We start from the raw sequence: 24,109 nt of genomic DNA, 5'->3' as shown, positions 1-24,109 counted from the left end.
TATGATCCAAATAATTTATGAGGATATTGAATAGAACCTGACCCAGGCCAGATCCCTGCAGGACCCTGCTTGATATGCCCTTCCAGCTCAACTGTGAATCATTGATAACTATGCTCTAGGTCCTGTGGCACTTTAAAGACTAACAGATGTGTTGGAGCATAAGCTTTTGTGGGTGAATGCATCTGACGAAGTGGGCATTCACCCACGAAAGCTTATGCTCCAACACATCTGTTAGTCTTTGAGGTGCCACAGGACTCTTTGTTGCTTTTTATAGATCCAGACTAACACAGCTACCACTGTGATACTATTCTCTAGGTATTTATCAGGGCTTGCTTAGGGACCTCTTTGTGCAATATATTGACTCCTCCATTGTCCTTGTCTTCTGGAAATGAGAGTCAATTTCTGTACCTCTGTTACAATGTTTTGAGTTATGGGCAGGGAGGAGCAGGAGTCATGTTTAGGAGCATGACATAGAAGAACTGTAAAAAAAATTTTGGATGCTTTTATTTCTGTTGTCTAGCTAGTCTTTAAAAGCATGTGACAAGAGTTGGAGGGTCAATCTCGGCAAAGAGTGTTCTATCAGCCATGCTTTCTGCATTTTCTTGGAGTTTGTCTATTTTCTGAATAATGGACTTTTTCTTGTTCCGGTCCAATCCTCGACAGGTGAGAACAGCTTCAATATGTTCCTTTCTGTGAAAAGCAAAACCAGTGTCATTCTTGGGGAGCCCAACCAATGCAAATAAACAGCAAAGCCACGCCCTAAGGTAAGATAGAGCGGAAACAGCCAAACACTGTTTCCATCCCTTAATATATCTCGGGTGTTCTCTGCCGATTATCCCATAGTCACCATGGGCATTGCTGAGGGGGATGGAAGCATAAAAACTCTGGGACAATTGGTGTTGCTGGCGAATGGGATAGCTTAATGGTCTCTGATACAGGCAGTTGTGGATAAAATACGACATAGCTGCAAGTGCCCAGGAATGTCTTTTTCACAATCAGCAGGGAGACTTGCCCATGTAAGGACTGCTGGATCAGGGTACAACGTAAGTGCTAGTACAGAATCAAATTCTGCCACCTTTGTTGATTAATACCTTTTTCTGTGAGGAGTTTCATTACCTTCAAGATGGCCACTCGCCAGGTGGGTTACTGCTTATTATGAGTAAGGCTGTCAGAACTGGGCCCCAAGATTTGCAAACACAAAATGGGAGTTAAGTGCCCCTTTCCTCTTGGAAGTCAATGGGAGTTAGGTGCTTACCTGCTCTTTGTGCCTTGAAAACCTTCTCCCTGGATGTTTTATACATTAATGTGAAATCTCTGCCTTCACCGCACTAAGCTTTCCTGAGAAGCCAGAGGCCTTTTATGTAATTGTTGAATGATGATTGTTAAATAATGTGGGCATTAATACTCAAGAAATTGGCAGGCACTAATTAGATTAGAGCTAGTAAAGAAGACTTAAGTAGTGGGCACTATTCCAGAAATCTGGGCGCAGACGGATGCAGAAACCCATCTGAAAATCTGAGTCATGACAGCTAGGCTCCAACGCAAGACAGGGCTAGGAGGCTCCGGCTGGTTTTCAAAACTTGCTTGGCCAAAGATGATAAGACTCAATAATAGCTGTAGTGCAAGCTAAGAAACAAAAGCCAAGTTGACAAACCTTGAAATCTACTTGTGGTGGCGTTTTAAGGCTAATTATGAAAATTGTCATAGATCCCAATCCAGCAGATGTAAGAGTGTCACGTGCTTTGAAGTTAAGTATGTGCAGAAGTCCTCTGTCCCCTCCCCCCCTTTTTTTTAAGGGTTAGATTGATTAAATATTTTGGATTCAGTTTCTATGTTCTGAGTAATCTGCTAAATTTACTGCTTAAATTAATCAGTGTGCAAATAACGTCCAGTGGTAACCACACAACATAGTGCAACCACCTGCATGTGCTTTACAAACTAACTTTTGTGAAACATACTTTAAGCTTTGCTGTTTGGTGGATATATTGATGTCATTAAACTCTATTGTTTTTGAAGTATGATAATACAACCAAAGTTCTAGTTCGAGAGAAACAATAACCTTACATGTAGCAGACTCCTTATTGAGTCATGGCAAATCAACTGACAGTTTAGAGGGGCCTAAGGATGTGAGATCATACCTGACCTGTAGGTACTGTGGACAAGTGCAGTGCTTCAGATTCACTTTGGTGTAAAAGAATGGCTCAAAAGTCCACAACAAAAGCTGGAAAAATGTATATTTGGTTCTGCTCTGTCTGACGTCACTTTGCCACTGAAGGCTGGGTTGTAACCTTACAATCTCCTGGCCAGGTTTGGAAATCTCAGCCATAACTTTGCTTTTTAAAAACAAAAGGGTAAATTCTACAGCAATCTGGAGCCCTGGAGAAATGCTCAATCTGCACCTACCAGTCTGTAGTCATAGGCCAGGAAAGACCAGCAGATTCCAGTCTGATCTTAGATTCATAGACTCTAGGACTGGAAGGGACCTTGAGAGGTCATCGAGTCCAGTCCCCTGCCCTCATGGCAGGACCAAATACTGTCTAGACCATCCCTGATAGACATTTATCTAACCTACTCTTAAATATCTCCAGAGATGGAGATTCCATAACCTCCCTAGGCAATTCACAGGTAACCAACACCACCCAGCCATCCTATATCCAATAACTAGCATTAGACCACATCCAATAACTCGCATTAGACCACATTATTGCAGCCCCGGCTCCATCCAACCCCTGTATCAGTGTTATATTTATATTTCCAGTGTGCCAACCACCAAGGCATCTAGTAGCCAAACTAGGATATTATTTATCCTATAATCCTGGAAGGATACATATTCTCTGCCTCACACTCAGTAGGGCTGTAATCCATACAGGAAGTCTTAGAGAGGAATTCGCCCCCCATTTACAGGGCCGGCTCTGGTCCCAAGCAACACCAAAAAAAAAAAAAAAAAAGCAGCGATCGCAATCAGCTGTACTGCTGCCGCTTCAGTCTTCAGCGACAATTCTGCGGCTGGTCCTTCACTCCAAGAGGGAGTGAGGGACCCGCCGCTGAATTGCCAAAGAGCCAGACGTGCCGCCCCTCACCATTGGCCGCCCCAAGCACCTGCTTGCTGGGCTGGTGCCTGGAGCCGGCCCTGCCCACTTAGAGAGGAAGATATCCTTTCTTATACAGCTGCCATTCCACACATGGGTTTTTAAAAACAGCCTCCAGTTTTGCAGGTGCAATTTTGGAAGCACAATAAATTGAGGGCACAAAGGAGAGCATTTAGATGCTAAACCACTGGATTGTGCCAGCAAAAGCAGGGGCTGGGATGCGGCCCCTTCAAAAATCCAGTTAATTTTCAAAAGCAGCAACTGACCTTGGAGGCCTCTGTTTTTGGGTGCTCATCTTAAGACCTAGACCAAACCCATTTCCTCCAATGCTGAGCCTTGCAAATTGGCTAGCGCAGAGCTTTCAAATAAAACTCAGTAAAACAGCGTGGGATCAGAAATAGCTCCTGTGCACCATAAGGTTCAGCTGATTCTGCTGCTACCAACCTGGAAGCAAATTATATGAATATTCAGGGGGCAAAAAACCTGAACTTCACCCTGCTCACAGCACTTTACATTGAGAGAGCCTCTGATATTAATTCCACATACCTGACATCTGGATAAGCCTGACATATTTCCTCAATATAGTCCTTGATTTTGTGTCTGTTCTTCTCAGAAATTATGTTTGCGATGTAATGAATAGCAGAATTAAGCCAATCAATATTAGAGCCCTAGAAATAAATTAGATTAGGTGAAGTCTGTGGTCTGTATTTTAATGAGAAATGTCAACATGGATGAGTCACGTATACAGTGAAGTTAATCAACTTGCTCAAGATCATGGAGTGAAGCCATGTCAGTCAGCCTCGAACCTTGTTCTTCTCCTGACTCCGAGTCTTTTCTCTAACTTATAGGCCATTCAGCCTCCCTGTGTGACTCTCTATAGAAACAATAACACATGGCAGCAGATATTACACTGTAATAGGATGTCTTGGGTGTATTGCAATGTTGCATAGAAAGGACCAAAATGAGTCTGGGAAATGAAAGGGAACAGGGTCTTGAGATTTTCGTTTTTCTGTTGCATTATCAACTGTTTTTAAGGCATTGTTTGTCTCAGTGATTCACAAAGGGTTTTAAAAGCAAGCAGCTGCTTTCAGGCTCCTCTCTTGGAACTGGAAACAGTGGGGAGGGAGCTTTTGTGTGCAGTGAAGGCCGCTTAGACCATCCTACTGGAATTTCAGTAGGGGTCCAACTCTGCAGTCACGTGAGTAGGCCCAAGGAGACTGAGTGCATGAGTAAGGCACACTCATGTGAATAACAATTTATAGGTTCATGCCTGGACTAGGGTGACTGGATAGAAAGTGTGAAAAATTGGGATGGAGGTGGGGGGTATATAAGGTGCCTATATAAGAAAAAGCCTCATATTGTGATTGCCTCTATAAAATTGGGACATCTGGTCACCCTAGCTTGGACCCTGCATGATAATATGGTAGATATCAAATGCCAACCTCTTGGAAAGCTGATTTGTCTGCATTGCCCCTAGTGGCTATTTCCTCTGCCTCGCTTGCCAAAGATGCACTACTCTTGGCTCACTAATGATCAAAGCTGGGAGGTTTGAAAAGAATCTAAAGCAGTTTGGTGCCCAAATCCCTTGAATTTCAATAGCAGTTGGGCACCCACCTCCCTCAGACTGGGATATTCAAAGGCATCGAAGTGCTTTGAACATTGGTATCAATGAGCTACAAAGGGTGCAGTCAGCAGTAACTCAAGCCTGAAATATCTCCCACCACAAAGCCCCGACTTCTGCCTCTCCAGGCCTTCTCTGGACAAGGATGGTTTTCCTAAAAATATCCCACCGTTGATCCCTCTCGTTTCTCTCCATCAGTTGTAGCAAAGGTGGGCGTAGTGCTAATGTAGACAAGCTTCAGGCAGCCCCTGGCATTTTAATCACTGCCACCTAAGCCTGTTGTGAGCAGGGTTCGGTGGGGCAGGGCCTGACCCATATTTTCATTTGAAGTCATTGGGAGCTTTTTGAAAATTAAGTCTGTGCTCCTTAAGCTACTAGTGACTGCAGACACCTTGTCTACGCCAGTTCTAGTACTGATTGAGCTTGAACCAATGATTGCAACAGTGGGGGATTTTAGGAAAACTATCCTAGTGTAGTCACAGCCCTATCGATCAGCTGCTTCTCATGTTGGATTTTAGAGCAGCTCACCTTTCATTTTCTGTAATGCAGCTAAAAAGGCCTTGATGGTTTTACATACCAGCTCTCTGAAGCTGTTACGTATGACAGCGGCTTCTTCCTTCATCTTTTTGCCAACCTCCTCCCGCTTTGCTGTCTTCATTTTCTTTCTTGGTTTGATAGCCTGTGTGATGTATTCTCTCACCACATACTTGTGAGCATCACCTAGAAAATCCTGTTTATTTGTTTTAAAAGAAAATATGGAGGGCAATGAGGTGTGAGAGCAGAGGAGCTTTGGAACTCCTTGGCATTGTTAGAAGATGTTGATGAGAATCCTGGGCTGAGCATCTCTGGGCTAATCAGCACATGTGAAATGCCAGCCCAGGATTCTGTTCTGAATGCCACTTTTCAGAAGAGCACTCAGTGCAGTGCATGGATGCTTCTGAGCAGGACAGACGGCTTATGTTCCCTTCCATCCACCATCTGTCTAGACATGAAGTGAAGATAGTGAACAAAAAGAAGCCGTATAATTACTCACTGTCTCTGTCCAAAATTGATCCATGATTACATGTTGGTGATTTGGTTCTTCAGTAACTAATGAGGACATGTGGGACTGTTTAATAATAGGTTTGGATGCTGCCTGCAGACTTTAAATTTAGAGCTATTGTTACCTATCCTTGTATTTCGCGAGTGTACAAATCTGTGCAGAGTGTATATGACGGTAGCATGTTAAAGTAACGACTGCAATCTTCTTTGTATGGCAAATATAGAGTAAAGCAACAACTATAACTCTACATTTAGGTGGTTAAGGCAGATAATTGCGTTGGGAGTAGTAGAGTGTATCACTGTGATGCCTCCTTTGTATTTGTGAATTGAGCATCGAATCATTCTATGTTCCATGATCTGTTCTGGGTGACCACAGTCGCACACTGGAGAGGTTGGGTTTTTTTGGTTTCCATTTGTGCAACAAGTATACACATCTGCCATAGTTTGCATGGATGCAGCTTAGGATTGCCCATGAGCTTCCTGAAAGATTGAAGCCAGGGGTCTCCTACACTGGATCTTTCACAAAGTATTTGTGACTTTTTGTGAACTTCATTCAGCTTTCCAAGCTTCATCAAAGTTGAAGTCACACTATTAAAAGTTAAGCACGTGGGTCCAAAAGGACTCACATGACTTCAAGTGGAGGTGGGGGATGTTGTTAAGGTCTTGGTGGACGGGAAGACATTTGCTTCCCTCAAGTCACTGGACTTCCCAGAGGGCTGTGGCATTGCAGAACCGATGGAGGAACAATGTGCAACAGCACTGGTAGCCAGGGTGTTGCAATTGAACAGTAAGACTAACCAATGCTTTTGGTTCCTCTTTGAGACCAATTCCTCTATTTCAGTTGTAGAAAGGAAGCGCTAAAAGGTTATTTCCATGAAAAACTAAGGGGCATACCTTGCAAACTTTCATTTAAGCAATTGTTAGTTATATCAGTAGCTGCACTGAAGGGAAGGGAGTGACCTCTGCAGGGTCAGCCCCTAGTCTGGAAATAAGATCACCACTTATACTGCTGTAACCTCATGCCAATTGCAATGCATAGGAAAAGGATACATACCTTGTCAACAGGCTGCTCTAAATGTTTTAGGTGTTGGCAAAATTGTACAGTTGTTGACATTATTGAATCCAGTATTTCACTATTTAACATCCACGCGTTGGTCAGAATTTTCTTAAAGAGTGGCTGGAAAATGACCAATTTGCCAGCGTTATTATAATAACATCTTCCAAATTACTGAGCAAACTCTGTGCTTTGGGCATTGTACACAGCATACAGGAAGACAGGAAGACAGAGGCTAACTCATTCAGAAATATCTTAGGCACTAAGGGCCAGATAACTAAAGAGATTTAGGTACCTAACATGCAAATAGGTACCTAGTGTGATCTTCAAAAGCATCTAAGTGCCTAACTCCCATTGATTTCAACAAGTGCTAAGTGTGTAGGTGCTTTCGAAAATCTTACTAGGTGCCTAAGTACCTTTACCTTAGATTGTAAGTCCCACTGAATTTCAGTGAGACTCAAGCTCCTGAGTGCCTTTTACTTTTGAAAATATTACTCGTGTTTCTAAGTCCCTTAGGCAATTTGAGAATATTACCCAGAACCACTAACGTTGAGGCCACTCCTGCTTTCACTGCACATCCAAAACTCTTATGGAATTCTGCTGGGGTTTTGGGCACACAAGGAATGCAGGAGTGGGTCCGAAGTTAGACATGACCACGGTTCAGAGAAAGACAGTATGTGGCTGGAGCAGGTCTAACTCTGAAGTACAGCTATCCTGGGAGATCACTGCTAGAGCAGTGGTAAACATACAGTACATGCTTTGTTTGATTAAGGGGATTAAGTGCAGATGCTGTGTTTTTCCTGTATTTTGGTTTTGTGTAATCCCCTGAGTCTCTTTCTTTAGATAAATAAAATCCTTTTGCATCAGCTGGCAAATCTTATGGGCAAGGAGAGAAATTGAAATGTTAATCATAGAAACCCAAAGTAGAATGTAAGAGCAACTCACTGAGCACTGCTGGAACACAGTGATACTTGTACAATATATCAAGAAACAGCCTGACCACAAGTCTCAGCTGGTGTCAGTTGCCGTAGCTCCCTTGCCTTCAGCTGAGCTACGCAGAGTTACACCAGCTGAGGATGTGACTCATCATTCAGAGGCAAACCTGTTGGAAGCTAGCTCAGAAACTAACCACCACCTTACTCAACTCTTATAATCAAAATGTGCTAGGGCAAATCCCTCCTTTTAGGGAGGCTGTCCTCAGTGTCTGTGGATCTCATGCTGAATCCTCCTGTCCTTGTCACTCTGATCTGGATGTGGTGGATCTGGCCATGGGAAAAGTTCCCAGATAGACACTCCACCTGTTCATGGTAGAAGTTAAACCAGTAGTGACCCAGCCTGCTCATGAACTCCTTCACATCACCACCCAGGGTACATGTCTGCTGAAATCCTTATCCATGCCCTGCTCCTCTCTTTGACAATTGCCGGTCTCTTCCCTGTGGTCTGCCCATGGCTCTCCAGGCACTAGCATCTCCAGAATTATGCTGCCTATGTGCAGTCATACCAAGAGAAGCTCTGCCATAGCTTAAATGCCTCCACTGGCTGCCAGTGGGTATTCACTTGAGGTTCAAGCTCAGTTGTCCTCCTTCTGAAGATTCTCTTGGGACTTGACCACACTGAGCTTTCAGTCTGCTTCTTTCTACATCTCTCTAAGCTCCTGACCATCTAACCCCTAACTGAGCCTTCCTCCAATTGGTCCAAAAATCCCTTCCTTTGCATTCCCTGCCATCTGGAAAAGTATTCCCATCTCTCTCTGCCTCACCAACTCCATGCCTTTCCAATTCTATCTTTAAAACATGCCGCCTTCTCCTTTGCTGGGGCTCTTGGCTCTGCCCCACCCCTGCCTATGTGTGACAGGCCTGATCCAAAGCTTACTGAAGCCAATGGAAAGACTCCCACTGACTCGAGTGAGCTTTGGGTCATGTTGGAGCTGGGCTATGCCGAAATGCTTCCATTTGTTTGCCATGCTGTATCTTTGCATCACTGTTTCCTGTAGTTTATTCTCTGTAACTTACAGAGCGAAACTCCTATCTGACAAACTATAGGTAATTCATCAATGTGGAGCACAAGTCTCAAACTTTCCTCATATTTCCCTCACACAACTCTGCTTTCACCTGCCCCTCATATCCCTGTACTCCCTTTCCAGGTCCATGTTCAATCCATAAACCATCTGTGGTATATCACTGCACTATCCTCTTTCTGATTCAGCCACATTATGCCTTCTTGGGGGAGATCGCCTGTAGCCAGTGTGCACATAGCATGCAGGCTGCAGAAATCCCTAGCAAAGCATCTGGAAAAGCCCTACTGCAACATAAATAACATGTCATTTCAGCCTCTTATCCCAGATCTCCACTGTAGTGCTGACAGAAGGACTTTGCCCCTCCAGTGGTGAAAGAGCTTTTTGGTTTTGCTACGACAACGTACTTGAACATAACCCCAAGGCAGAATAAACTCATTTCATTGTCACTATGCTGTGATATGCCTTTAGATAGAAGTTGGTAATAGATCATGATGGGAGACTTGTTGTGAATAAATCAGGCTAAACAAAACCCCTAGAAAGCTATTTTTTAACCAAACAGCCAAATTCATCTCTGGTGTCATCTCATTGCCTTCACTGGGGTTTCACCAGGGATGAAATTCATCCAAGCTGTTTTAGAATATATGCTAAGAGGCCATCAAATATACTTTTTTTTGTTTTGTTCCTGTGGCTTAACCAATACATCAATATTTGTAACAAAAAGCCTTAAACCCTAGAAATCTGACTTGGGGTTGGAGAGGTTTAGAACCAAAACTAGACATGCCGCATTTTGAAATGACCACAATCTCCTATCCATGGAAAATGGGATGTGTATTGGGGAAATGGCAATAAATCCTGAACTACCAGGTTCAGATCAAGTCCCACAAACATTCGGAATTCTTCTTACCTGCGTTTTTTGTTTTAATTTATCTAAAACATCCTTTCTGAAGCTCATTGTCACATCAGTCAGGACATTTTCCAGTTCCATAGTGTCAGCGTTAAATGTTGTTTGTAAGCCTTTCCTAGAAAGAGAAGTAAAAGCAGTGATTTAATGGTCATTGGCATCATGTGCTACTGCTATGGACAATTTAGCCAAAATCAGCTCAGAAAACAAAGAGAGAAGAAATGGGACGGCTAAACACTGAGGATGGAGTGGAGGTTAAGGATAATCTACGCATGGTCCAATATCTAAACAAATACTTTGCCTCAGTCTTCAATGAGGGTAATGAGAAGCTTAGGGATAATGATAGGACGACAAATGGGAATGAGGATATGGAGGTAGATATTATGACATCCGAGGTAGAAGCCAAACTCGAACAGCTTAATGGGACTAAATCGGGGGGCTCAGATAATCTTCATCCAAGAATATTAAAGGAACTGGCACATGAAATTGCAAGCCATTAGCAAGAATTTTTAATGAATCAATAAACTCAGGGGTTGTACCATACGACTGGAGAATTGCTAACATAGTTCCTATTTTTAAGAAAGGGAAAAAACGGTGATCCGGGTAACTACAGGCCTGTTAGTTTGACATCTGCAGTATGCAAGGTCTTGGAAAAAATTTTGAAGGAGAAAGCAGTTAAGGACATAGAGGTCAGTGGTAATTGACAAAACAACTCATGTTTACAAAATTGTGATTAATATAACCTTCAACTGACCTCCTTTCTGTTACTGGTACCAAATTTTTAGACAAAAGAAACGCAAGTGATCTAATGTACCTTCGAGTCATAGAAAAGTATGGGACAATATGATAGTGATAAGGAGCTGGTGAAGGAGAACACTAGTCCATACTGAAATGTGAACTGTCAGGCGGAAGAGTTTACTGTGAGTTTCTCTCAGGTTCCGTTTGACCTCGTCTATTTAATCTTATTTATTACTGACCTTCCCACAAAAAGTGGATTGCTAATAAAAATTTGCAGATACACACTGGGAGATATTCTACCAAAGAAAGACTGGATTCAGCAGGAATATTATGACCTTGTAAACTGAATTAAGTAATAGGATGAATTTATAGTGCAAAGTGACAAGGTCATGCATTACAGATTAATAACAAGAATTTTAGTTATAAATTGGGGACACATCAGTTGGAAGTAACAGAGGAGAAGAAGGACCTCGGAGTGTTGGTTGATCACAGGATGACTATGAGCCACCAATGTGATATAGCCATTAAAAAAGCTAATGTGGTCTTGGGATGCAAATTCTGTTAAATTCCTCACCCAAGATACAGGGGGCGTGTCATGCTCTAACTGCCCCGTGAGGACTCTGCTGGGCTATGAGAACATGGTCTAGGTCAGTGGTTCGCAACATTTGCAGACTGCTTGGACCCCTTTCAGCAGTCTGATTTGTCTTGCCTACCCTGAGTTACACCTCACTTTAAAAAAGTGCTTGCTTACAAAATCAGACTTAAATGTCCCAGAACACTCTTACTTAAAATGCTTATGGGCTCATTTTGTCTGTATGGAATTTTAGCTTGTACTGACTTTACTAGTGCTTTTTATGTAGTCTGTTGTAAAACTAGGTAACTATCTAGATGAGTTGATGCACCTCCTGGAAGACCTCTATGTACCCCCAGGTACATGTACTGCTGGTTGAGAAGCACTGCACTACCTGGAGTGAGCCAGCAAAGTCCCCATGGGGCAGTTTGAGCACAACATACCACCTGTGGCCTGAATGCTGCATTCACCACCCCAAACCCCACTGACAGTAGCTGTGGCTTGCCTGCAATCAGTCCCTCACTTCACAGTCTGCAGGGGAGGAGAAGCGGGAGGGACAAGAGGAGATGGGACAGAAGAAGAAGAGAGAAAGGAAATGTGACATAGGAGAAGGATCATCCTGGGAAGGAGGTCCAGGCCTGGAACTGGCGCAGGTACTGAAGAGCCCAAGGCAGCATAGGAGGGCAGCTTTCCTCAGAGCTGATTCTCTCCTTCTCCCTGTTTGGCAGTGGGGGTTGGTTGGGGCATTGCCCAGGCCCCACCCTGTTGGCCATAGAGAGGGAGTGGAGGGGAGAAGGTCCTGATTTTTACTAGGGTAGGGGGATGGAGGGAGAGAGAACCCAGATTCTGCAGGGTGGGGGAGGAGAGAGAGGTCCATGCAACCTCCCTAACTTTTTTCTGTAAACGTCCCTGAAAGTTTCCAAGCAAGATCACCGTCTCTGCAATGGTATCATTACCAGAGGTGAGCCAGAGACGAACAATTCTGATCTGGAGCTAGATATTGGCCACCTGCATTTCTGTAATCCAGGGAAGTTCAAATGCAGGTCCATTATGATTTATTTGCAGTAGAGCTCACTGACTGCTAAGTGCTTTCCAAGCACCTAAGGAGGACAGTCCCTGCTCTAAGGAGTGTATTGTGAGAGACAAGTAAACAGCAGCCAGGGGAAGGGCAATAACAATAAGCAATTTATGGTAATACAAAGAATAAATTAAGCAGAAGTCAAATTTGATTCCCTATATGCAGCATCTCTTATCAATATGGAATTGAACAATGAAGTGTAAAAAAAGGTGTGCCTGTATGAAATCATGTGACTTCATTTAAAAGACATAAACTGTTAACTTTGGAATGTATTAACATGACCAGGATGGAATGAGTGACAAGTTCAAGAGGAAATGAAGTTTGGAAATTTTGGTGAAGTCCACGGCAGCTTAGATAGGCTCTCTCTGGGTTTAAAAAAATCCTCTTTATATTTCCCACATTACACAATAGCAATTGTGTAAAGCTCTCTTCTGCAAGTTGAAGCAGCAGCAACAAAATATTATGGCTAACGTTACAGTTGAGTTAGAAAGAATGCTTTTCATCTCAGCCTTCTCCGCACACACAGCTGTACTAGTTTAACTTGCAGTGATTTTTTTTTTTTTTAAAACCAACTTAATTGAACTAGTGCAAAAGTCTGTGGGAGCCCTCTTACTTAGGTTGAAACTAGGCTTAGTTTGTTGAGTTTAAGTTGATTAGGAACAGGGTAAAGCTAAACTAAACTAAGCCCCTCTGAGACTGAAGTTAGAGTGTCCACACAGGCGTTAGACCTTGTTTAACTAAACGGCTGCAAGTATCAGAGAGAGAAATGTGAGATATAGAAACATCTTTGTGGAAATGTGTATATATATTTATTGGATATTTGGGATGGGAAAAGGCTAGTGTAGACACAGGCAAGGTGGAATGGTCAGACTCTTATTTTTGCTTCTGCTCTGCAGTATTAAGGGCTGACCTGCTCTGAGCTAAGCCAATGACAAAACCCCTACTGAGCGGTTTTTCAGCATGAGCAGGACTGAGCCATTAGTCCCAAATTTTTCATACTTGGATGCATAAAGCTGGACACCTAAAGCTAAATTTCAAAGCACTCAGACAAGTAGTCTGATATTTTACAGCTGAACACTTGCAGCTTCTCACATCCAGGTGCTCAACGTCTCTAAAATCATGCCACTTAAGTGCCCAAATAGGCAACCTAATTTTAGCAATCCGGCACCTCAGTCCTGCAAACACGTGTGCACATGTTTAATTTGATGCATGAATAGTCCTGCTGGATCTAACTCTTCTATACAGGGGTGCTGAAACTAGGGATGCTGCAGCACCCCCTGACTTGAAGTGGTTTCCATCACATACAGGGTTTACAGTTTTGTTCAATGGTTCTCAGCACCCCCATAATACAAACTGTTCCATCGCCTCTGCATCAAGTTAAGCAGGTGCTTAATTGCTTGCAGGATTGGGACCCAACTTTGGAAATGCTTCGCTTCACTTCACTGTCATATGAAATCCTTAGCATGGAATTCCTTAAGCGCTAGTATCTCTTATAAATAAGAATGAGGAGTACTTGTGGTACCTTAGCCCTGGTCTGTACTACGAGTTTAGGTCGAATTTAGTAGCATTAGGTCTATTTAACCCTGCACCCGTCCACATGACCAAGCCTGTTTTGTGTACTTAAAGGGCTCTTAAAATCGATTTCTGTACTCCTCCCTGGCGAGGGGATTAGCACTAAAATCGACCTCGCTGGGTCGAATTTGGGGTAGTGGCCTCCGGGAGCTATCCCAGAGTGCTCCATTGTGACTGCTCTGGACAGCACTCTCAGTTCAGATGCACTGGCCAGGTAGACAGGAAAAGCCTCAGGAACTTTTGAATTTCATTTCCTGTTTGGCCAGCGTGGTGAGCTGATCAGCACAGGTGACCATGCAGAGCTCATCAGCACAGGGGAACATGGAGTCCCAGAATCGCAAAAGAGCTCCAGCATGGACCAAACAGGAGGTACTGGATTTGATCGCTGTATGGGGAGAAGCATCCATGCAGGCAGAACTCCATTCCAAAAGACAAAATGCCAATATATTTGCCAAAATCTCCAAGGGCATGATGGACAGAGGCTACAACAGGGATGCGTGAAAGTTAAGGAGCTGAGGCAAGCCTACCAAAAAAGCATGCAAACAGTCGCTCTGGGTCTGCTGTCTATTAATTTCATTTGGTGACCCCTAGTTCTTGTATTATGGGAATAAGTAAATAACTTTTCCTTATCTACTTTCTCCACATCACTCATGATTTTATATACCTCTATCATGTCCCCCCCTTAGTCTCCTCTTTTGTTGTTGTTGTGTGGTTGCTGGTATTTGCTTCAGGTTAGGGGGCTGTCTGTAAGCAAAGACAGGCCTGGCTCCCAAGATCTGTGAGAGTGAGGGATCGTCCTTCAGGATAGGTTGTAGATCCTTGATGATGCACTGGAGAGGTTTTAGTTGGAGGCTGAAGGTGACGGCTAATGACTTTCTGTTACTTTCTTTGTTGGGCCTGTCCTGTAGTAGGTGACTTCTGGGTACCCGCCTCGCTCTGTCAGTCTGTTTCTTCTAGGGTGACCAGATGTCCCGATTTTATAGTGACAGTCCTGATTTTTGGGTCTTTTTCTTATATAGTCTCCTATTATCCCCCACCCCCGTCCTGATTTTTCACATTTGCTGTCTGCTCATCCTAGTTTCTTCACTCCAGCAGGTGGGTATTATAGTTGTAAGAATGCTTGATCGAGATCTTGTAGGCGTTTGTCTCTGTCTGAAGGGTCGGAGCAAATGCGGTTGCATCTTAGAGCTTGGCTATAGACAATGGATCCTGTGGTGTGGTCTGGATGAAAGCTGGAGGCACGTAGGTAAGTATAGCAGTCAGTAGATTTCCGTATAGGGTGGTGTTTATGTGACCATCGCTTATTGGCACTGTAGTGTCCAGGAAGTGGATCTCTTGTGTGGACTGGTCCAGCCTGAGGTTGATGGTGAGGTGGAAGTTGTTGAAATCATGATGGAATTCCTCAAGCGCTTCTTTTCCATGGGTCCAGCTGATGCAGATGTCATCAATGTAGTGCAAGTAGAGGAGGGGCTTTAGGGGATGAGAGCTGAGGAACCGTTCTAAGTCAGCCATAAAAATGTTGGCATACTGTGGGGCCATGCAGGTATCCATAGCAGTGCCACTGACTTGAAGGTACACATTGTCCCCAACTGTGAAATAGTTATGGGTGAGGACAAAGTTACAAAGTTCAGCCATCAAGTTTGCTGTGACGTTATCAGGGATAGTGTTCCTGATAGCTTGTAGTCCATCTTTGTGGGAATGTTGGTGTAGAGGGCTTCTACATCCATAATGGCTAGGATGGTGTTTTCAGGAAGATCACTAATGGATTGTAGTTTCCTCAGGCAGTCAGTGGTGTCTCGAAGACAGCTAGGAGTGCTGGTAGCGTAGGGCCTGAGGAGAGAGTCTACCTAGCCAGACAATCCTGCTGTCAGAGTGTCAATGCCTGAGATGATGGCGCATCCAGGATTTCCAGGTTTATGGATCTTGGGTAGGAGATAGAACCCTGAGCAGGGGTATTCTCGGGGTGTGTCTGTGCAGATTTGTTCTAGTGCTTTTTCAGGGAGTTTCTTGAGCAGATGGTATAGTTTCTTTTGGTAACCCTCAGTGGGATCAGAGGGTAATACAGACTAACACGGCTGCCACTTAAAAATAAGAGTACGGACAGAGCTGAGTTTGTAAAAAGCATAGCTACTGCTTTAAAGACCATGGCATACGAGTAATTTACTGGAGAGACCATGCCATCTAGAGGCTTTCTGATGTTAGTGCTTAATGTGGATTCTAACAAAAAACACACTGGAGAGAATGGAAGCTGCTACAACTTAAAACTAGGGCTGCCAAGCAATTAAAAAAATTAAGTGCGATTAATCGTGCTGTTAAACAGCAATAAAATACCATTTATTTTAAATATTTTTGGATGTTTACTACATTTTCAAATATATTAATTTCAATTACAACACAGAATACAAAGTGTGCAGTGTTCACTTTATATTTTTTATTACAAATATTTGCACTTTAAAATTTTTTTTCAATTCACCTCTTTCAATACTGTAGTGCAATCTCTTTACCATGAAAGTTGAACTTACAAATGTAGAATTATGTACAAAAAACTGCATTCAGAAATAAAACTGTGTAAAACTTTAGAGTCTACAAGTCCACTCAGTCCTACCTCTTGGTCAGCCAATCACTCAGACCAGTGGTCCCCCAATCTTTTCGTGTGGCAGGCGCCGGACAACTAGCTGCCAAGAAGCGTAGGTGCTGGACAAACAGCCACCGAAATGCCACTGAGAAGCAGCGACGCCAGGAAGCGTCACCTCCAAAATGCTGCCAAGAAGCAGCGTCATCAAGAGGCATCACTGCCGAAATGCTGCTGATTTTTGGCGCCGGCACTTCTTGATATTGCTGCTTCTTGGCAGCGTTTGGGCGGCTGCTTGTCTGGTGGCCAGTAGGCAGGTGCACATAGATGCCCCGACGGGCACCATGGCACCTGTGGGCACCACATTGGAGACCCCTGACTCAGAAAAACAAGGTTGGTTACAATTTCCAGCAGATAAAGCTACCTGCTTCTTGTTCACAATGTCACCTGAATGTGAGAACAGGCGTTCGCACGGCACTGTTGTAGCTGGTGTTGCAAGGTATTTATGTGCCAGATTGCTAAACTTCGATAAAGTTTTACACTGTTTTGTTTGAGTGCAGTTATGTAACCAAAAAAAATGTGCATTTGTAAGTTACACTTTCACGGTAATGAGATTGCACGTCAGTACTTGTATGAGGTGAATTGAAAAATACTATTTCTTTTGTTTATCATTTTTACAGTGCAAATATTTGTAATAAAAAATAATATAAATTGAGCACTGTGCACTTTGTATTCTGTGTTGTAACTTAAATCAATATAAATCCAAAAATATTTATTAAATTTCAATTGGTATTCTATTGTTATATGTGTGATTAATCCCAATTAACTTGTTTTGAGTTAATCGTGTGAATTAACTGAGATTAATTGACAGCCCTATTAAAACCAGATCCCAGGGGCCTATTCTGACCTCACTACGGAGTGTGACTCGATTGATGCTATTAATTACTCCTGATTTCCAGTAGTGGAAGTGAGGTCAGGATTGATATGCAATCAGGGCTGGTGCAAGGAAGTTTCGCACCCTAGACAAAACTTCCACCTTGTGCCACCCCCTCACTCAGCTAACCCCACCTCCCGCGGCAGCTAACCCCCCCACCCCACCTAGGGAGCACCCCCTCACAACAGCTACCTCCCTTGCAAGCCCCCGCTCCACAGTAGCTAATCCGGCCTGGGGAGCCTCTTCCCCCCCCTGCCCTGCGGAAGCTAACCCTGCCCCCCTCCATGGCAGCTAACACTGCCGCTGCGGCAGCTAACCCCACCCAGAGAGCCCACCCCAGCTCTCCTCCACTGAGCACGCTGGCACTGCTCTAATTCTCCTCCCCTCCCAGGCTTACGGCATCGATTGGAGGAGACTTAGAGAGGGGTCAGTGCTCAGCAGAGGAGGCAGAGAGGAGGTGATCTGGGATGGGGAGCGGTTCCCCTGCGCAACCCCCCCCATTACTGTGGGTGGCCCTCCCCGCCCCAGATGACCTCCACTCCACCTCCTTGCCTGAGCGGGCTTTTAGGTGCCCTAGGCGGCTGCCTAGTTTGCCTAAGTGGTTGCACCCGCCCTGTATGTGATGCATCCCCCGTCTCCCATCACCTTTAGGGATATGGAATTTGAGTTCTCTGAGCACCCGGGTAAACAATAAACACCGTGATATTCCTGAAAGGGTTTTGTTTTCAAAGGACCCCAGATATGGGTATGTGCAAAAGTTGGCTGCACAAATCCGGTAGGATGAAATTCACCCCTGCTGCACAGGGCCAGTGCAAAACCTCTTATGCATTGTGTGGGGTGGGTGGCTGTGGCCAGGCCATGCAGGAGAGTCTTTGTATCATCTACATGCTCGCAACTGACCTAGAAGCAGGGTGTGGGAGAGGCTGTAGATCCCCTGGTCCCAGTGCCTCATGAAAGCAGCAGCTGTTAGTCCCGCCCAGACTGGCCTGGCAGCCCTGGTCCTGAGCTGGGGGGTGGATTTCACCTCTGATGACCTCCATCCGCTTAGAGCCTGAAGCCTCTGGCTTTCTCCGGGTGGGGTGAATTTCAGCCAAACTGCAGCATGCTGATTTGGCAGTTAGACATTGCTAATAGGCACATGCACTAATCAGGGGTTATTAGCTCCTTTGTAAAGTGTTTTGAGATCTGCTGATATACAGCCCTATATAAAAGCTAGGCATTATTATTGATTTGAAAACCTGACTCTAAAGCTGCCTTTGACATACGCAAATCCCGAAAAATCACCACAGCCAGCAATTGTGTTGAGAGTTTCTTTGCAGGCTAAATGTTTTCTGTGGAGTTGTTCTAAGGCCAAATGGAGCAACCATCAGATTATGCTGATGTTTGCACGCTCTTTTAACTTGTTTTTTAAACCATGGCCATGTGTCTTTGAAATCTGCAAATGGGCTGGAATCTAAACCCCTCTTCTGAACACCAAACATTTCTGTTACTCCCTCCCCATTGCCCAGACAAACTGAGCTTTCATCTGTGTCCCTAACTCTGAGCTAAATTCTACCCCGGGAAATAAGCACTGCTATGGAAATCAGGAGTAACTCATCCAAATCCATCCCTGGCATAACGCCATTGTTGCCCTGCAGTTACACCGAGGATGATTCTGGCCCATGGACTCTGGTGGGACATAATTTCTTCCTTCTTTCTTTGCTAAACCATAAGATCCAACAGACATCCTTCCCCTCCCCCACCCCCGCCTCCAAAATCATAAAGATGATATAAGGGAAATGTAGACTTACAACAGGTCACGGAAGGTGTTAACGTAGGCTACTAAATATGGCACAAACAACAAATCCTCTCTCTCTTTGTACCACTCCACAAATGCCTTCCTGAATCTGCAACAGAAATTTCAGAAGAAGTCATCGCTGCTGGTTGTAAATAAAACAGGCTAGAGTTCTTAATGAACTCTTTAACTAATAGAGCTGCAGTGACCTTGCTGCATGTGTATGGGAGTAAAGGGACAAATTCACTGCTTGCCCATGCCGTTCTCAAAGTACTTGCATTTTTTACCTTAACAGGTGGTGTGCATGTGCTTTAGAGGAAGATATACCATAGATAATCATTGTTTGGCTATGTGCTTGCGTGAATCTGAAATCAGCAAAGCTCAGGATGGACTCCAGAAATGTTTCCCCATGAAAGAGTATAGGTGAAAATTCTGATCTTTAGTTATGAGTGATGAAATGTGTCATTGATAAGTGGGCTTGTAAATCACTCCTGTAATTTCTGTAGCTTTTGGAGCAGTGTAATGTATACCTACTTTAGCCCAAAGGAAAGTGCTTTAGCTCAAGGCTCATTTTACAATAGAAAGCAAATACGAGCAAGGCAAAACACCTACACTTATACCACACTGACAAAATATAGGGGAATCAGGTCTATATTTCCTATATAATGCACCTTTAAGGACACTGGTGTGTACAGAGACAAGCACCCACTTTGCATTGATGTCCATACAGACTTTGGGAGGAGGCACACAATGCACACTCTCATGGAGACTTTACTTTTGTTCTTTCTTGTTTTATTGCTCTGTTTTAGATTAACTTATTCAGACTGACTACTCCCATTTGCATATGCTGTCTAAGAAAACACATAAGTTAGGGAGCACATTCCAGTGAATTATTCAGTCAGGTGCTTATCTTCCCTTGTGTGGGACTCACATTGGGACTCAGTTTATAGGAAGGAAGTTTAAAAGAAAAAAAAAAGAAAGGAAGGAACATCCTTAGCTCAATCACTTTTAATGGTGAAACCAAAATATTGTTCTTATTAAAAAATCTCAGACAAACTGCCAGTGTGAACTCCCCAGGATGTCCCTATGGTAACTGGGAGATTAGAGATGAGACTCGAGGAGTAATTATTGTCTTTAAAATATTTTAAATACCCGTCGTCATGCATCACAAAATGCTACGATTTCACATATTAGAAAAGCAATTTTCAGTCTTCCACGCTTGAGTTTGTAAAATACTTAATGGCAAACTATCCATTTGGCTCATTCCTGAGGTGCTATATTTTACTGGTTAATGCACAATTATTTTTAGTCTCTGTTTGAGTTGATTCATGCTGAAAAGTCCTATTTTTTTTTCAACTTCAGAGTCCTGATCTGAAAACTGGGAACACTTAAATACAACAAACCATAGGCCATAGGAGGTTTAGGCCTGTTCCAAGATAAGGAAATAACTTTTTTCCATCTATGGAACCCAAATCTTTCCAGGAAGTCCCAAATCCATGTGATGATCTAGAGAACTAAAGATGACACTGGGACTTGAATGTTAGAGGTATTAAAATATAGGCATTTAGCCATAACCCCTGTGGCTACTCCCATGCGGAAAGTACATAATTCCACCTAAGGGGCAGAATAATCTCCACTGCTAGAACTGAGTGAAGTTACATGAGATTCAGAAGTTGGGCTAGAAATGAGTTGTGCAATATTCTGGGCCTGATCCTTTGCCTATTCAAGTTAATGGCAAAGATCTCATTGGTTTCAATAATGCACGACTGAGGCCTGTGTCCCTTATCTGGGCATGCTCAGTACTACGTTTAATTTTGTTGTCCAGTACTGACATACCACAGAGAACTGGAAATCCAGTTAATGCTAACAGATAGAAAACCCCTTTTCAGCCATCCCTGTTTACAGAGCTGACATCAGATGTATGGGAGATGTGCTGTATGGGAGACTCATGCTCCCATCTGTCTATTTACTATTGTGTATGTTGATTGTTTTGGAAATCTCTCAGATTCTCTGTTAAGTTTGTCAGGCTCACAAGAATTCAGATGAATCCTAATGTTCCTAGAAGCAAGCACACGCAAGCACGGTGCTAGTGTTTGGTCCATAGTATGGATACTACAACTGAGCGTTGGCACCCGGATACCCACTTTGGAAGGAATATGTTGCCAGAAACAGCATTGACCTTGGTATGAATTCTCTCAGTTCTCTTACGCTGATCTCAAGAGTTGCAGTTTCCAGACTTTCCAAGATTTTGCCAGATTCGTTCTTATGCTGTCCAATGAACTAGAAAAGAGTCAGACGAGAATCCAATGAATGGGAGAACAGCAGAAGAAAAGCCTTTGTCCAGTGAACTTGTGTAACTTGGGTCAAAACCAAAGTTAGTGATCTGCGTATCTAGGGGGAGAACCCCATAATACTTACCAGACTTATTTTGGCACTTTCTTTTTAAAACAATAATCCAGAATGGACCAAGAATTTATGGTGTGGTAATTCCTGTCTAATGTTTCAATGTTCTGTCTAAGCAACCAGAGATGAATTATCAACAGCCCTGAACTGCCTTGATGCAAATCTCTCTCTTCTGAGCCCTGTTTGAGGCCCAGTTCTCTGCCCAGCACCCAGTGTGAGTAGCTGGTCTGAACACTGGGGAGATGTATATGGAGCAGTGGAAGGTTTCCTCTCTCTCAGCCGGTGGAGAGCAGCTATGTAGCTCTAACTTAAGAGTCAGAGCAGTGATCAGGGAGCTGCAAAAGTGGCTTGAAGCTGCCTTGACTCCAGCTCACACAAGCTGTACTGAGAGCAGCTCAGGTGCCTTTTTAACTCCAAAATCCTTATTTGTCCTTGAATCACTTCCTGACCTGACCATTGTAATTCATTCTCTCTCTTTCTTCTCTCCCCTCCCCCCACCATGGTGCCTCCTAATTCCTAATCACACAACTTCAGCTGCTCCTGGAAAGTTAGACAAGCTACAGTCTTGCTCAAATGCTGTCCATGACATCCTACCCATCTGCTAATCCAATTCAAATCTGTCTTTCTGGTTATCAAAAATGTGCAATATTCTTCTATGGAAAGTGAGTCATGGCCGTGGAATAAAAATCTTTGGTTTCTCTCCCCCCCCGCCAATATTATTTAATTGAGATGATTCAACCCTTTGGTTTCTCTCCCCCCCCCCCAATATTATTTAATTGAGATGATTCAACCCTTTGAAAGTCATGAAAATGAATCCAAAACCCTCCTGGCTTTATTATCCTGCAGCCCCTGAAGCTAGTAGAAGCTCTTGTTTTTTCTTATTGTTTAAATTGGAGTGGCTGTCACTCTACCAGCACCATTTCTGAGGTTGCAGCAGCCCTGGGACAAAGTAGCTGTTTCAGCAAAGAGGCTTTTCTAACAAACCATTTTAAATCTCTTTGATTAGAATTTTTTTTAACACTTTAAAATCAGTTGCCTATTATGTCTGTGACACAATTGACAGCAGGTTTAATTTGCAGCTAAGAGGCGAGTGGTAGAACTAAAAGGTGTAATAAACGGCATTTCCTCCCCCCCTCCTAATGTATTCTGTGAGCATGTGACTAACATAAATTATCACAGGAGGCAGCACCTACATACCAGAATGTAATATTTAATAATGTACTTTATACAAGCTAATCAAATACCGTTTGAATATCCAAGGACAGCGATGAGTAGTACTCGGTTTGTGAGGTTTCTGGCTGCTTTTCCTCCTTCCACTTTTCTCTGGTCTCCAGCTTCAGAATGTTATCCAAATAGTGCTTTATTTTCTCCTAAAATGTTAAAGGGGAGTGAGGGGAGAGGGATAGAAACCTACAGATCAGCATTAATAAAATAAACAGAGGTTAAAGAATACACACTGTGTAGTGCACATCCTGGAAAAGCACAGGCCTTCGTGCAAGGGGAGCTTGGAAGGGTTCAAGAAGAGCTCTGCAGCAGACGTTCCTGAAGCGAGACCTTGCCACCATTGCTTATGGTGGTAAGAGCTCACTCCCAGGATGGGTGCTATTGCCTACTGTTCACAAGACTCATGCTCCCCAGTGTGAGCAGGGAGGCACAATCTCTCCCTCCTGCTGGCTTTTATGTGGGGGCAGCAATTGAGACCTGGAATATTCACTACAAAGCATATTTTTCTTACCATCCTACAAATCACAAGCACCTACCTGGTGTGCTGCATTTAGCTATTAGTCACCTGTATAAAACTGACATGTGCAATCAAAATAAATAAATCATGTTCCAAACCCTTTACAATTTTTATAGAACCCTAATGAAAATCAGGAGATCGTTACTGTTTAAGGATCGTATTTGGCACTCAGTTACTCTCAAGCTGAAATCACTCCACTAATTAGAAAGAAGATACAGATTTTCTGCAGTGAAGGTAATTAATCACTGGAACGGTTTACCTGGGCTGTGGTAGATTCTCCATCACTTAATCTATGAATCAAGACTGGATGTCTTTGTATGAGATATATTCTACAGGCTTGATGTGGGATCAACTTGGTGAAATTCTATGGCCTGTATTATGCAAGAAGTCAGATTAGATGATCATAACAGTCCCTTCTAGCATTAACCTTTGAGTTACTCTGGTTTGACGCTGGTAGGACTGGACTGAATTCTGCTTCCTGAATATTAAATCTGTCCTCCTGCTGCAGGTGAAACAGAACAGTCCATAGGAGAGAGGATTGGAAATGCTGATTTTTAATCATAAAAAGCCACATTCTGATGCCCTGACTTGTACTGAATAATGCCTTGCTCCATAAGCAGTCCCACTGAAGTCAATTGGGCCCACTGATCAGTTAAAATCCTGTACAGTGGAAGGACATCAGAAGCTGGTCCCCAAATGTTAGTTTCAAAAGCATTTCACATTCTGACACGCTGGGGAGCCCTACATACCAAGTGAGCCAAGATACCTGACTGAGCAAAATAGGTGCAACTTTCTTCAAAGGCTTTGCAGCTACACTAATATAGCTATACCAGCAGAGCCCCCTAGTGGTGGAGTTACAGCTTATGCTGGCATAACGTGATCTTTTGCTGGTGCACTTACACCTGCCCAAATGACAAACTGTACTGGAAAAAGGCCTCTTTGGCTGGCATAGTTGCATCTACAGAAGAAGGGGAGGTGCTGGCATAGCTATATTGGTTAAGGG

At 43.5% G+C, this 24,109-nt stretch overlaps 1 protein-coding gene across 1 annotated transcript in view; it reads right to left on the bottom strand.

Moving 5' to 3' along the window:
• Window positions 1-200: 200 nt before the first annotated feature.
• EXOC3L4 (exocyst complex component 3 like 4) overlaps window positions 201-24,109 on the bottom strand; it is a 39,155-nt gene continuing 15,246 nt past the window's right edge. The window contains exons 6-13 of the mRNA XM_075064658.1: window positions 22,610-22,735; window positions 21,142-21,242; window positions 18,979-19,074; window positions 9,727-9,841; window positions 6,806-6,928; window positions 5,288-5,440; window positions 3,636-3,757; window positions 201-690 (exon numbers count right to left, since the gene is read on the bottom strand). Coding sequence (XP_074920759.1) covers window positions 528-690; window positions 3,636-3,757; window positions 5,288-5,440; window positions 6,806-6,928; window positions 9,727-9,841; window positions 18,979-19,074; window positions 21,142-21,242; window positions 22,610-22,735 — 999 coding nt within the window. The 3' untranslated portion in view covers window positions 201-527. The remainder of the gene's footprint in view (window positions 691-3,635; window positions 3,758-5,287; window positions 5,441-6,805; window positions 6,929-9,726; window positions 9,842-18,978; window positions 19,075-21,141; window positions 21,243-22,609; window positions 22,736-24,109) is intronic.

Source organism: Chelonoidis abingdonii, chromosome 4 (assembly GCF_003597395.2).
Source record: "Chelonoidis abingdonii isolate Lonesome George chromosome 4, CheloAbing_2.0, whole genome shotgun sequence".
Lineage (NCBI taxonomy): Eukaryota > Metazoa > Chordata > Testudines > Testudinidae > Chelonoidis > Chelonoidis abingdonii.
Note: the sequence above shows the minus strand (reverse complement) of the source record. Positions and strands in the feature narration are given on the sequence as shown.